This window comes from Rhincodon typus, chromosome 13 (genome assembly GCF_021869965.1).
Source record: "Rhincodon typus isolate 14 chromosome 13, sRhiTyp1.1, whole genome shotgun sequence".
Lineage (NCBI taxonomy): Eukaryota > Metazoa > Chordata > Chondrichthyes > Orectolobiformes > Rhincodontidae > Rhincodon > Rhincodon typus.
In genome coordinates, this window is record NC_063344.1 from 67,953,048 (window position 1) to 67,968,528 (window position 15,481).

Consider the following 15,481-nt stretch of genomic DNA (forward strand, 5'->3'; position numbering starts at 1 on the left):
TGCAGCTTTATAAAACCTTAGTCAGGCCGCATTTGGAATATTGTGTTCAATTCTGATTGCCACACTACCAGAAGGATGTGGTGGCTTTGGACAGGACACAGAAAAGATTTACCAGGATGTTGCCTAGTACGGAGAGCATTAGCTATGAGGAGAGGTTGGAGAAACTTGGGTTGTTCTCACTGGAATGACGAAGGTTGGATGGAGACCTGATAGAGGTCTACAAGGTTATGAAGGGCAAGGACAGACTGGACAATCAGAAGCTTTTTCCCAGGGTGGGAGAGTCAGTTAGTAGGGGGCATAGGTTTAAGGTGTGAGGGGCAACGTTTAAAGGTGCTGTACGAGACAAATTTATTACACAGAGGGTGGTGGGTGCCTGGAACTCGCTGCCGGGGAAGGTAGTGGAAGCAGATACTATAGTGATTTTTAAAGGGCGTCTTGACAAATATATGAATAGGATGGGAATACAGGGATACGGTCCCGGAAAGGTAGAGGGTTTTAGTTGTGATGGGCAGCATGTCGGTGCAGACTTGGAGGGCCGAAGGGCCTGTTCCTCTGCTGTAATTTTCTTTGTTCTTTATTTGTTCTTTAGGAGGTGTCTGTTTGAGGTTGGATAGAGAGGCAGAGTAAGGCTTAGTGCAGTTATAGAAAGCACCGCGCTTATGGAGTGTCTTGTGATGTGGATGAGAAATGGCAACGACTGTGTTACAAGTCCATGTACCATAATAGGGTAAAATTCATATTGATTGTAGAACAAGGGGTGATAGTGAAACACCAGCCTTTTTAACACCCTGCCCAACATAAAGAGTGAAATTAGGACCTGACCCAGTGTAGACCTGGGTCTGACATGGAGTTAAACAGGATTAGACACTCATGAACATAAATCCCAGATAATTTAACTCATAAAAGTTTTGTTGAGTGCCTTCAACTATTAATATAGTAAATTGTAATGTAATATTGAGAGGTTAAGTTTGACCTTTCCAGCAACATCTAAACCCTTTGCTGTGTTATCAAGTGAAAACACTGCTCACCGTTTAAACTCACTCCTCTCTTATCTCTCTGGCAGCATTTGGTGTTCTTCATTGCGCGGTTAATTGACTTGCTGGTCCCGGACATCCCTGATTCTGTGGAAATTAAAGTGAAGAGGGAGCGCTACTTGGCAAAGCAGGCTCTGGCTGAGAACCAGGTAATTGTAGAGACGAATCAGTGTGAAACGCAGAAGATTGTTCAGTTGGCTTGATCAGGAATATCATTGACACCAGTGTCATTCTCTGCAGATGAAGATGTGTATAATTCAGTAATGCAATCAGACAAGGACCCTTGATGGTGCTGGAAATGGCAACTTTGTGCACTCTTCACTGTACTCATCTATCCCTGTATTTGAGTGCATATGACAATAAATCTAATTCTAATTCGTGAAACCATTCAATGCACGGGTGGATTTTATACTTTGATGGAGAGTCACAGTGATGTACTATTAAGGAGCCGACAGAGGTTTGGGAATCAGAAATGGAGGTGGGACAGTCATAGAGAAATCAATGGAGACGTCAGTCTTGTCAAAGGGCCGGGTGAAAGGGCAAAAAGGTGACCGAGGAGTGGCGAGCTGTGAGTCTGTGCTAATATCAGTAATCCTGAACCTCAGCTGAGTGTTTGTGGGTCAGGGGTTCAAATCCCATGATGGGAGATGGAGAAATTTAAATTCAATTGGTTGCAAAGCTAGCATTGGAAGCTAATCCTAGTAATTGCAACTGAGGAAACAATCATCAACAGTTATAATAGTCCATGTGGTTCACTGATGACCTATAGGAAAGGAAACTTGTTTTCTGCCCTACACGTGACTCCAGACCCACAGCAACGTGGTTGGTTTGTAACTGCCCTCTGAAATTATCTGGTAAACCACTCAGTTCAAGGGTAATTAGGGATAGCCAATAATTACTGCTCACATCCCACAGAGAATACTTCAGCATTGTATTGTAAGTAATCTGGGAGTAACTTCAGTGTAATATTTAAAAAAAAACTATTTGCCTACTATTCATCCTCCCAACCAGATCGTTATCAAGAGATAACAAGGTGTAGAGCTGGATGAACACAGCAGGCCAAGCAGCATCAGAGGAGCAGGAAAGCTGACGTTTCAGGCCTAGACCCTTCTTCAGAAATGATCGTTATCAACTCCTTTGTCTATCCAACTGCTCTTTTCTCTCTTTGGGCTCTATCCTATCATTTACTCCCTAGCCCATTCCCCTCCTTATTTTCTGCATATAAACTGATGTTTTCCCAGCTACCATCAGTTCTGAGGAAGGGTCACCGGACCCAAAACATTAACACTGATTTTTTCTTCACTGATGCTGCCAGACCTGCTGAACTTTTCCAACAACTTCTGTTTTTTTTTCCCTTTATTTGCATACTTTCCTTTTGTGGTAACAACTATATTGGGGTTGGGTGTAAAAGTCTGGCTGGTGTGTTTGAAGACATTAAGATGTAGGAACAGAAGTAGGCCGTGCAGCCCATTGAGTCTGTTCTGCCATTCAATGAGATCATGGCTGACTTGATCATCTCTCAATTCCACTTTCCTGTCTGCCCTTTATATCCCAGTTTTCATCAGAAATATATTTATTTCTTTCTTGAATCTGTTGATTGATTCTGCCTCCACTGCACTCTGGGGCAGTGAGTTCTAAAGATTCACAACCCTCAGAGAGAAATAGTTTCTCCTCTCATTCTATATCTATGACCTCTTGTTCAAGACTGTTGAACAAGGGCAAATATTTGTTTAATGTCCACCTTATCAGTTCCCTTTAGCATTTTAACCTTTCCTCATCGGAAAATCCTTCCATACCCAGAATCAGCCTAGTGAATCTTCTCAGAATTACCTCCAACACCAATGTATGTTTTGTTAGAAAAGGGAGCCAAAACTATCCACAGTGTCCACAGCAATGATCTGACTGGTGCCATATATAGTTATAGTAGGCTCTCCTTATTTGTATATTCCATTCCCGTTGAAATAAAGGCCAAAATTCCACTTGACTTCCCAATAATCTGCTGAACTTGACTGCTAGCTTTTTGGAATTCATGCATAAGGACTCCCAAATCCCTCTGTGCTGCAGCTCTCTGCAGTCTTTCTCCATTTAAATAATATACATCTCTTCTATTCTTCCTGCCAAAACACACAATATCACATTTTCCACGCTATGATCCATCTTCCAGGCATTTGCCTTCTCACTTAAACTACTTCTATCCCTTTGCATCATCCTCACCATTTGCCTCCCTTTCATGTCTTGGTTGCAGTACATTTACTTCCCTTATTCAAGTCATTAATATATATTGTAAATAATTGGGGCTCCAGCATTAATCCCTGTAGCACTCATAGAACATAGAACATAGAACTAGTTCTGAGTTATAGGTTATAGGTTGCCTTCCTGAAAACGTCACCCTTATCCCAACTCTCTATCTTCTATTAGTTAGCCAATCCTCTTTCCATGCTAATATATTCCCTTCAACACCATGGGCTCTTATCTTATTAAGTGGCCTAACATGTGGTGCCTTACTGAGTGTCTTCTGGAAATGGATGTCTTGTGCCAATACCTCCATGGTGAGTTGGTGATTCAAATTTCAACTGTGGTTCGGGAACAAGGGAAAGGTATATTCCTTTTGGGAGAAGGCACAGAATCTGTCAATGACTTAGCAGATCATTTCTCCCAAACAAATGTAGCACATTTGTGTATACACATATACATACACAAACAATTATACTGCAGCCATAAACACACATACACGCACAGGCACGCACACACACAGACACATGCATAGACACACGCACACACACATAGACACATGTTAACAGACACCCCTCACACACACCCACACACATACCCACCCAGCCACACACAGAGGCACATACACTCTCACAGACACACACAGACATACAGACACACACAGACACTGATACACTCACAAACACATACACAGACACACACCGTCTCTCTCAGACACTCACACTCACACACACACACACACATACGAAGACATTCTCTGGTATTAAATGAAACCTTCCCATGCTGCTTTTCAGGTTTTTCTGGAACAGACTGAAAGCTCAAATGGATTGGTCAGCTTGAGACGATCAGAAACCAGAGCAGCTGTAGACAAGCAAGATCTGCCTCCAATCCCAGAAGATGCACCAGTTTAGCCTGAAGCCCTCAATCACCAGCCTGCAGCTGTTCTGCAACATTGTGGATCCAATCTGAGACTGTTCAGAAATACCCACACAGCTCGCTCAAATAAAACACAAGTGGTTGAGAGCGGGAGATGGGGGGGACAGTATTTTAAGCCACCACAGTATTTTAAGGTTGGCAGGAGAGGGGAGTTGAGGCTATAATCAGACCAGCCATGATCTTATCAAGTAGCAGAGTGGATTGATGGACAGAACGGCCTCCCCAGCTCCTATTTCTTGTGAAACCTGACCCCTACCAAATACTCACCTACTTTTGTTTAAAGCACCGTGGATTTTTAGTGGGCCTACAATTGGAATGATTAAGTGAGATTCTCCATTCCGGACCTTCTGACAGTGATTTGAGTTTAACATTTTTGTGTGGGGTTTCCTGGCATTCCCAGGAAAGGCGGTAACTGGAATGATTCGGGAGGCAGGCTGATCCCGTGGATCGGTGCTTTTTTTTTCTAGCGCAGCTTGTGGGTCAAGACAAACCAACACAGACATTTAGCTCTGATAAATCCCAGACTCCCTTCCCTCCATCCCTCCCTCCATCCATCCCTCCGACTGCTGCTCATTCCAGATTGCCAGGGCCAAATCCGATATTCCACAGTCAACGTTCCTGTCCGGGAAAGGAGGGTAAGAGAGTAAACTCTAACAAAGGTCTTATCAGTTTCTATTTTCCCAGGAGTTTTGAGCTTTCTCACCTACCTCAAACATGCTTCCCCATTCCCTCCCCATAAATATTAATGTCTGTTTAAATAAGGAGCCGTCTTATGAGTGCTCAATGGGTATTTACAGCAAATCTGTTTCTCTGATCTCACCAATCTCTTGAAGGAATCAAAGTTCTCAGGAGGCCTGTTCTATCCTAGTAGCTGCTCTGCACAGTGTCAGCCTGACCATAGAGCTCTGGCTGGCTATTCAACTACAGGAGGCACAATGTTACCCACAACCTGCCTGCCTAACTCTCCCAGTAGTTACACCAGCCTCTGGCTGGTGATCAGGAATTTTCAGTGATTGTTCTGTTTCTGGCTCAGGGAAATGTCAGTGTCAGTGTCAGTGTCTACCAGTTGGCCAAGCTGAGATCAGAGTGCTGACTTTACCTCAGTGAGTGTCCATGGAAAGTCACTGGACCACTGGGGCTGGTTTTCCAAGCACTCATTGAAATAGACAGAAAGTTACAATAAAGAGCCAAAATAGTCATTCTCAAGACATGGTTTACACTGAAATACAAGGGTCTATTTCAAAGTTTATGTCAATGCTGCACTGAACACCCACTTGTATTAGTAACAAGGTTATCCTGGTCACACAGAAAAGTCTCCTGGATAATATAGAGCAAATTCCAATTGGTGCCAGACAGAATGGAGGACTTTAAGATCATGTAGAGAATGGATGTTTAATCAAGTGCTTCTCAACAAAATGATTGACAACTACAAAACCACTCACTCCTCAGAAACTCAAACTGGACTGTTGAAACTGGAATATTTCGAATTTCTATCTTCTGAGGAAATTATGGCACAGTTTGCTAACACACTATCTTTTGGCAATTGAAATTCGATAAGCAGAGTCATGTATGTTCAGTACAGAGAGTAGAGCTTCCTGTGTGGTGTGTCTTTGTCTCTGTAAACATCACATCTTTGTGATATTTTTGAGCACAGCAAATGTGCTGACATTCTGCTGGATAGGTATTTTCTAATCAACATGTTCTGAGATGTTATTACACACTACTGGAGCGGTTGGGACTTGAGCCATGATCCCCTGGCTACCACTGTGCTGCATACTGTTGCAGAGGAACACAATGACAAACTTCACAAAAAGAAAGACATTGCATTTGCATGGCACCTTTCACAACCACTGGATGTCTCAGACCCTCAGGATGCTTTTTGGAAGTATAGTCGTTACCATAGAGTCCCTCCAATGCGGAAGTAGGTCATTCATCGGGTTCATGCTGACCCTCTGAAGAGCATCCCACCCAACTCTATCTCTATAACCCTGCATTAACAATCGACTTAGCTTGCAAATCCCTGAACACTGTGGGCAATTTAGCATGTCCGTTCCACCTAGTCTGCATATCTTTGGATCATGAGAGGAAACTGGAGCAACCAGCAGAAACCCATGCAGACATGGGGAGAATGTGCAAGCTCCTCACGGACAGTTGCCCGAGGGTGGATTCAAACCTGGGTCCCTGGTGCTGTGGGGCACCATGCTGCCTTTTATTGTAATGTAGGAAACATGGCATAATTTGCACCCAGGAATAGCTTCCACAAACAGCAGTGTGATAATGACCAGTAAATCTGCTTTGTGATGTTAATTGAAGCCTAGATATTGAAGGGCACCAGGAGAAACGTCCGTACTCTGCTTTGAAACAGTGCCATACGGGTCTTCTACACCCACCCAGAAGACAGATGGGGACATCAGTTTCAATTCCCATGTGAGAGATGCCACTTCTGACAGTGCAGTGCTCCCTCAGCATAACATGTCCTCACTTAGAGTTGGGTTTACATTCCTGAAAATCGCAATTTTAAGTGGAAAGACTTTAAGTGAAGCATTGATTTCCATAGCAATCAATGTTAAACCTACAGTTAGGTTCTGTAGGGCATTCCTTCACAGAAAAATAAATCTGTACCTATAAATTGAAACACAATACTTTGAAAGCCTAATTTCTACATTGGTAAATGAAATAACTGTTGAAATAAGGTAAATGAATTTAAAATATCTACAAAGGAGAAAACTGTAACTTTCTACACTGTGTCTCCCCTGGTGGACCATCTGATGTGGAGCCAGACAATCACTGTCTGGGATCTTAACTGTGGCTCCTTTGCTCATTGGTCAGCAAATACCCAACTGGGTCCTAATGAGGTATGAGCTAGGTCTGTCAGAGCACATCCAGGATATTTTAATCCAATAAAATGAAAGCAAGATGAGTTGTACCAGACTCGAAATGTTAACCCCGTTTCTCTCCCACAGATCCTGTCAGACCTTGGTTGAGAGGAGAGTAAGATACAAGTGAACAAAAACAGAAGTTGCTGGAAAAGCTCAGCAGGTCTGGCAGCATTGTGAAGGAAAAACCAGAGTTAACATTGAAAGGTGAAACTAAAAAGGGTTCAGGAAAGATTTACAAGGAAGTTGCCAGGGTTGAAGAGTTTGAGCTATAGGGAGAGGCTGAATAGGCTGGGGTTATTTTCCCTGGAGTGTTGGATGCTGAGGGGTGACCCTACAGAGGTTTATAAAATCATGAGAGGCATAGATAGGGTGAACAGCTAAGGTCTTTTTGCCAGGGTAGGGGAGTCCAATACTAGAGGGCATAGGTTTAAGGTGAGAGGGGAAAGATTTAAAAGGGGCCTAAGGGACAACATTTTCACATAGAATGGAATGAGCAACCAGAGGCTGGTAGAGGCTGGTACAATTACATTTAAAGGCATCTGGATGGGCACATGAATAGGAAAGGTTTGGAGGGATAAGAGCCAAAAGGGATTAGATCTCTTTAGGATATCTGGTTGGTATGGACAAGTTGGACCAACGGATCTGTTTCAATGCTGTATATCTCTATGACTCTAAGACAAAGAAAAATCAAATTCCACAAAGTCAGGGATTACTTCCCTTTCCAACATACAAAACTGTCACCAGCAGCAGACTTGGCTTTGGTGTTTAGCAATACATATTGGTAAGCTGAAAGCTTGAATGTCATGGAGATATTAGCAGAAAATGTTGGGACTGCTCATTGAGTTAGGCAGCAGAGGTTTCATCAGTGCAATGCTAAAGGAAATGGTATTGGGATGAGAAAAGAAGATGTGTAGAAGAGTTATGAATGGCAGGATAGCAGCTGTCTAAACAAAAAAATGGAACCGAGAGGTAAAAACAAACCAAGAAAAGACAAAATAAAATTCCAAATCCTTCAGGAATAATCAATACGTACAATTTAGCTGGCATAAAAATGAGAGCTAGTTTTCCACACTGAAATAATGGAGCATAATTTATTTATTTTGTAATTGTTTGTGGGCTGTGGGCAGTAATCTTGCCCATCCCTAATTGCCAAGAATTTGGTTAACTCTTAACTGCCTTGTTGAGGGTCTGGAGTCACACACACCAGACCAGGTAAGGACATTAGTGAACCAGATGGGTTTTTAATGGTAACAGTTGTTATCAAAGGCTCGGAATTGTTAATCCAGTGACATTATCACTACACCACCACCTAGTTACTTCAGCAGTGTTTTAATTGCTCTTTCCTGGTAGACCAGGGCTTGGTTTGACATCTCAACTAGAAGATAGCATCACCAGTCTGGATTTTGTGTAGAAGTCTCTCAAGTGGCACTTGATCCATAACGTTCCGATTTAAAAGGCAAACGTACTACTAACCATCTTTATTCATGGACTGTGGGTGTCATCGGCTAGGCGACTCCTTATTACCCTGGAGAAAGCGGTTGTGAATTTTCCAGATTCTCATCAGTTCCAGTTTTGTTGGGATCCGTGAAACTGTGTTCAGTCAAATACTGCTTTGCATGAATGCTGTTATGAGGACAGGAGCTTAATTGGCCCAGACAGAACCCAAACTGAGCGTCAGGGAGCAGATTAGTTCTCTGCAAGTGCTGCTTGATTGTCAGCAGTATTATCATTTCGATCAATTTAGTGATGAGAGGGAGCGGACTGATGGGGCAGTAATTAGCTGGATTGTTTTTGTCCTTTTTGTAAGCAACAAAGAACAAAGAACTAAGAAAATTACAGCACAGGAACAGGCCCTTCGGCCCTCCAACCCTGCGCTGATCCAGATCCTCTATCTAAACCTGTCACTATTTTCCAAGGATCTGTATCCCTCTGCTCCCTGCCCATTCATGTATCTGTGTAGATACATCTTAAATGATGCTATCGTGCCCACCTCTACCACCTCCACTGGCAATGCGTTCCAGGCACCCACCACCCTCTGCGTAAAGAACTTTCCACACATATCTCCCTTAAACTTTTCCCCTCTCACCTTGAAATCGTGACCCCTTGTAATTGAGTCCCCCACTCTGGGAAAAAGCTTCTTGCTATCCACCCTGTCTATACCTCAATCAGGTCCCCCCTCAACCTCCATCTTTCTAATGTAAATAATCCTAATCTACTCAACCTCTCTTCATAGCTAGTGCCTTCCATACCAGGCAACATCCTGGTGAATCTCCCCTGCACCCTCTCCAAATCATCCACATCCTTTTGGTAATGTGGCGACCAGAACTGTACGCAGTATTCCAAATGTGGTCGAACCAAAGTCCTATACAACTGTAACATGACCTGCCGACTCTTGTACTCCATACCCCGTCCAATGAATGAAAGCATACCGTATGCCTTCTTGACCACTCTATCGACCTGCGTTGCCACCTTCAGGATACAATGGACCTGAACACCCAGATCTCTCTGTGCATCAATTTTCCCCAGGGCTTTTCCATTTACCATATAGTTCGCTCTTGAATTGGATCTTCCAAAATGCATCAACTCGCATTTGCCTGGATTGAACTCCATTTGCCATTTCTCCGCCCAACTCTCCAATCTATCTATATTCTGCTGCATTCTCCAACAGTCCCCTTCACTATCTGCTACTCCACAAATCTTAGTGTCATCTGCAAACTTGCTAATCAGACCATCTATACCTTCCTCCAGATCATTTGTGTATATCACAAACAATAGTGATCCCAACACGGATCCCTGTGGAACACCGCTGGTCACAGTTCTCCATTTTGAGAAACTCCCTTCCACTACAACTCTCTGTCTCCTGTTGCCCAGCCAGTTCTCTACCCATCTAGCTAGTATACCCTGGATCCCTTGCAACTTCACTTTCTCCATCAGCCTATCATAGTGAACCTTATCAAACGCCTTACTGAAGTCCATGTATATGACATTTACAGCCCTTCCCTCATCTATCAACTTTGTCACTTCCTCAAAGAATTCTATCAAGTTGGTAAGACATGACTTTCCCTGCACAAAACCATGCTGCCTATCACTAATAAGCCCATTTTCTTCCAAATGTAAACAGATCCTATCCCTCAGTATCTTCTCCAGCAGCTTCCTCCCCACTGATGTCAGGCTCACCAGTCTATAATTACCTGGATTATCCTTGCTACTCTTAAACAAGGGGACAACATTAGCAATTCTCCAGTCCTCCGGGACCTCACCTGTGCTCAAGGATGCTGCAAAGATATCTGTTAAGGCCCCAGCTATTTCTTCTCTCGCTTCCTTCAGTAACCTGGGATAGATCCCATCCGGACCTGGGGACTTGTCCACCCTAATGCCTTTTAGAATACCCAACACTTCCCCGCTCCTTATGCTGATTTGACCTAGAGTAATCAAACATCTATCCCTAGCCTCAACATCCGTCGTGTCCCTCTCCTCGGTGAATACCGACGCAAAGTACTCATTAAGAATCTCACTCATTTTCTCTGACTCCTCGCATAACTTCCCTCCTTTGTCCTTGAGTAGGCCAACCCTTTCTCTAGTTACCCTTTTGCTCCTAATGTACAAATAAAAGGCTTTGGGATTTTCCTTAACCCTGTTTGCTAAAGATATTTCATGACCCCTTTTAGCCCTCTTAATTCCTCATTTCAGATTGGTCATTTAACTGAACCATAGATCCTATGCTACAGGCTTAAGTTGCACTTCTCACTTGCTGCTGCTGTTTGGAGGCCAACTTCAGGTATCCGCACATAAAGTATAATGCTCATCAGGAACAAAGGTTTCAGGCTAACCAGCTGCAGATGTGATTGACATTCAAGTCATTGAGAAGCTCCATCCTCAATCTCTGAAAGGAAAGAGTGGGTTGAGGAACAAGTTGAAGGCTGAAAACGCACTCTACCCCATGGCCTCATGCACCACTTCATTCTGCAACAAAATTGAGTAAAGGAGCTGAAGGCTAGTAATGAAGAAGCCTGACAGAAACAGCAAGAACAACTGAATATAAATTTGTAGTGATATCCTACTGACAAGCAAGAAAGGAGTTTCAGTTGGGTGTTTGTGTAATGGCTGTACCAGTCCTGAGTTAGTTCCCATCTATGTTAGAGCATATTACGTGTGGCATATTGAGCAATGCCATTTTTAAAAACACAAAATTGGCATTGCAACATAGGGTGAAAATGGAAAGCCGTAGTATGTTACCGTACAAGGCTCTGAGCCTTTATAAATGGAGGCAGAGTATAAAAACAAAGAAATTATGTTTAAACTTTTATATAAAATGGTCTAGCCAGAAAGAAGAGTTTTGTATATTGTTCTGGAAAGCACATAACAGCAATGTGAACTTAACTGAAAAGGGTGCACAAAATATTCATGAAAACCACTCCAGCAATGAGAGATTCCAGTTGCATGGATAGACTGGAGGAAGCGGAGACTATTCTCCTTCAATATAGATGGTCAAAATCATGAGGGTTTTGATCAAGATAGATACTGTTCCCATTGACAGAAGAGTCAGGAACCAGAGGACACTGATGAAGGTGACTGGCAGAAGAACCACAGTTGACATGAGGGGAAAAAAAAATTAAATGGAGAGTAGCTAGGATCTGAAATGTGCTGCTGGTCAGTGACACCAGCAAGTTGAACCATGGCTTTCAAAAAGGGAAACTGGATAATCTTTTATCTAAAGAAAAATAGTTTGCAGGGTCACAAGAAAAGGCATAGAAGTGGGACCACCTCAGCTGTAGAGAATCAGCACCTCCATGAAAAGCCAAATGGCCTCCCCCTGTTTTATAAACTACTTTAATGATTTCATAATCTCAATTCAACTTGGGAACTTAAAAATGAAATGCATCATTGACCATGCCGCCATCTGCTGCTTAGTTGCCAAAGCAACGTCTACAGCAATGGACATCCTTCATCCTTTCCACATGAACTGCCAAAAACATACCAACAAACAAAATGAATGAAACTTCACAGATTGTAGTAGATAGATTGTACAAAAACACAAGCACAGTCCAGAGAGACTAGTTATTCATTTTTTTTTTAATTTTGGATTTATAAAATTCCAGTGTCATCCATATCTCCTATACATTTGCATATCTCCATTCAGAGTTAAGGCCAATGGGTCTTACATGGAAACTGCTTGTTCTTTGTATTGCATCAACATGGAAGACTTGAACAGATGTGAGCAGTGAAAATAGTAGGCCCATTTCTCAAATCCTTCATTACCATAACAACAGGGCAGCATCAATAGCAGACAAGAAAAATGGCATTGGAACATTGATGGTTTGAACAAAAGGACAAAACAGGCCATGGTACCTAATGCATGGACATCCACTTTGAAAGTAAGCTGAACCTAAAAAGTGTGCCAGCAGGCTGTCAACATGGGCTGAGTGGTGTTCTGCTAGAGAACTTAGTACCAAATTTGCACCTGGTGGTCTTGGTACATTATTGCTACCTTACTCCCTACATTAGGGGCAAGTCAGCTTTCAGCTAACATTCTCATAGCCTGCAGAGAGGGAAATTGCACACTGACGCCCTGAGAAGATTAGCAAGTTGTTTCAAAAGAAAGACCAAATTTTTACCCCAGTTAAATCAAAGCATTATCAAACTGAGATCTACAAATTACGTTTAAATCTGCAAGGTGCAAACTCACATATGAGCACATGCAAGTACACAAAGTAGTCCCACCTCAGCTTTAAAGTGCCAGCAAGAGACTACCACATTGAAGAGATAGCCAGCTTCTGAGAGGCAGTATGTCCCTACATGAAAGGGCCACTAATCTATCAATTAATAATTCAGAAGTGATTTAATTATCACTACATCTCCTGATGAATTGTAGAAATAGCCTGATATTGGCTTCAACTAGAGCAAGGCTTTATCAAACCAATTTTCCTTTGGCAGGGGTGCAGTAAAGTGGGGGGGGGGGGGGGCACGGCGGCGGCGGCGCAGTGGGGAATGTTTTCTCTCTTCTGCTTTACATATGACAGAACTACTCAATTAAATTGGACAATGCTCAACTGATTAGAAATCTATCCAGTTCCAGTATTCAACAAGATTTAAAACAAAAAACTGGACCTGATTATGAAGGAAAGCCAAGATTACGAATCAAAAAAGATTCACAGCGAAGTGACTGGGTTTCCGGTCATTTCCCAGACAACAGACTTGGAAATTGCTTGGAAACAAAATTCTGAAAATGAAATGGCTTCAACTCACTGGACTGTGGGTCCTGACACAAGAGTCTCTTTCACAGTCAAGTGAGTCTATAGGGAAAATGGGGTGAAAATCAAAACAGATGAATGCATTTTCAATAGATTAGTGTTTTTGTTAAGATTTATTTTTCCTTGTAGATCTCAGCAAGTTGTTTTTCAAACCAGCTATCCCGAAAGGTCAATAAGCCCTGTCCACCAGCACTCTGCAACTAATTTAGTAAAGACCCATCACAGTGGGTAACATTAGTGGTGCTAAGCAAGACCCAAGCTTCCAAAAAAAGTACCACTTCCTATTCGCATGTTATGCTGTCTGCTCTCCCCTTACCCACACCGTCCCTAAACCTTTGGGTATGCTGTGCTGTGTAAGAGGGTTAATGTGTGGATTAACCCAAGTGCATGATTTACTAGGAACCAAAATCTGGCTATTAAGATTTACCTGCCTGAGGGTATTGACCCAGAATGTGTAATGTTGGTGGGGTGGAACTGTATGGTTCTTTCCCTCAGTATCCCCCCTTAACTGTTCAACATGGGCAATCCTCACCTGCATGAGAAAATAAATTCCATTTTGGAAGAGGAAGAATCTCTTTCCTTTCAAGATTCTGTTTACATCAAACTACAAGTAGATGGTGTATGCTGCATACTCTAACATTAACATGCATTCTGTAAGTTAGCTTTTTCCAAGCTCTTTGGAATTGACATATAGACAGGACCAAAGTCTTTACCATGCATGTCTGATATGTATAACAGATACATACGTGTGCACAAAACTGTTAATTTAGTGCCTTTTCTGTATACAGAAACACCAAGTCAGTCCAGGGTAAACAAGTGTGTCATTTTAACAAGTCTCAGACTTTCTCAACAGAATGAGATTTTCTTGTTCAAAGAAAATCTCCATTATGAAAGAGAAAGTAGGGAATAAAATGTACCACTTCAGGGATCTCTGCAACAGGAGCAGGTTGAAAGTTCGAGGCTTCACCCTTTCTGACTGTTCATTAGTCATTGCCTTGGCTTTGTGCTGTGTTTGCACAAAGAGTCTTTGCACAAAGCAATCAGTCTTTGGCTGTGGGACAGTTTAAGAGAATCCATTTGGCTTGTTTTTGCATTTTTTTTCCAAAATCCCCTCAGTGCTCATTTGCTGTTGGCCCTGTTACGGCAAATAGAGTTTCATTTATATGCTGTGTTCAGGGGTTTGCTCACAGCCTCCCCTTTGCACAAAGCAATATCATCATATGCACAATGGTCCAACCATGAGGACAGGGTGAAAACAACCAAGACTGTGCGCATTGAGTGACCTGGGAAAATGGCATAGCACAGGGTCTACCTGCTTGGGAGGAGCACCTGATTCAGGTTTTAATTTAAATGAGGTCAGCCGAGCTGTGATTTAAGGACTGGATTCACAGCCAAGTTCGAAGTGCAGGTATTAAAATGGGCTTAAGAGCTCTATGGCAAGTGGCAGTTGAAGGGTTAAAACAACTGCACTTTTAACCAGGAAAACTGCAATGGGAGGCAAAAGGATGCCAACTCCAAGGGGGGAAATCAGGAGACAACAACCCCACCCAGTCTTTGCTTCAAACTCCTGCAAATGTTGACGAGACTGAAATAAACTGTGGACCAAGTCACATGGGTAATCTAGATAAACACTAATTTGGGCCATTGCATCGAATCAGTGGCAAGCTGTTTCCAAACAGTTGCGTTTGCCAGAGTGTGTGGAATGCCGTGGGGTTTAGGAGCACGCAACTGCGTGGATATAGATGAGGCTCATGAGCATGGCCTTCAATCACGGCAGTTGTGTTTTTGGAAACGACTGTGACACAGGAAGTAATTTTTAATAGGCTAATTACTTGCTAGGCTGCTGAACTGGAATCAAATAGGAAGCACATTGTGGCAACCCAGCAATACGAGGGTTGGGAGAGGGGGTGCGGGGTTGGAAAATAGAGTTTATTCCAGCTCAGAATCTTTTCGGTCCCCACGGCGAAGTCTTTGGAGCAACTGGAGCACCAAAACTCGGGAAGTCTTCAGAGCTACTCATATCTGGAGCCTGGAGGAGATAAAGAATTCCAAGTTACTTAGCAATTCAAACAAAAATTACATGGAATTTTCCCGAAGCAAATCAAATCACCAAATGCATGTAAATTATAAACAGATGTTATGACCCCAG

General features: G+C 42.7%; 2 protein-coding genes across 4 annotated transcripts in view; one reads left to right on the forward strand and one right to left on the reverse strand.

Annotated features, from left to right (window-relative positions):
- The window catches only part of LOC109911464 (anoctamin-7), a 102,863-nt gene extending 96,026 nt beyond the window's left edge, over positions 1-6,837 (forward strand). The window contains exons 23-24 of the mRNA XM_020510779.2: positions 1,064-1,183; positions 4,061-6,837. Of these exons, the coding sequence (XP_020366368.2) occupies positions 1,064-1,183; positions 4,061-4,177 (237 nt within the window). The 3' untranslated portion in view covers positions 4,178-6,837. The remainder of the gene's footprint in view (positions 1-1,063; positions 1,184-4,060) is intronic.
- Positions 6,838-12,133: 5,296 nt separating this feature from the next.
- Positions 12,134-15,481, reverse strand: part of hdlbpa (high density lipoprotein binding protein a) — a 99,470-nt gene continuing 96,122 nt past the window's right edge. For all 3 annotated transcript variants that reach the window (XM_048604110.1, XM_048604108.1, XM_048604109.1), the window contains exon 28: positions 12,134-15,361. In XM_048604110.1, the coding sequence (XP_048460067.1) occupies positions 15,272-15,361 (90 nt within the window). In that variant the 3' untranslated portion in view covers positions 12,134-15,271. The remainder of the gene's footprint in view (positions 15,362-15,481) is intronic.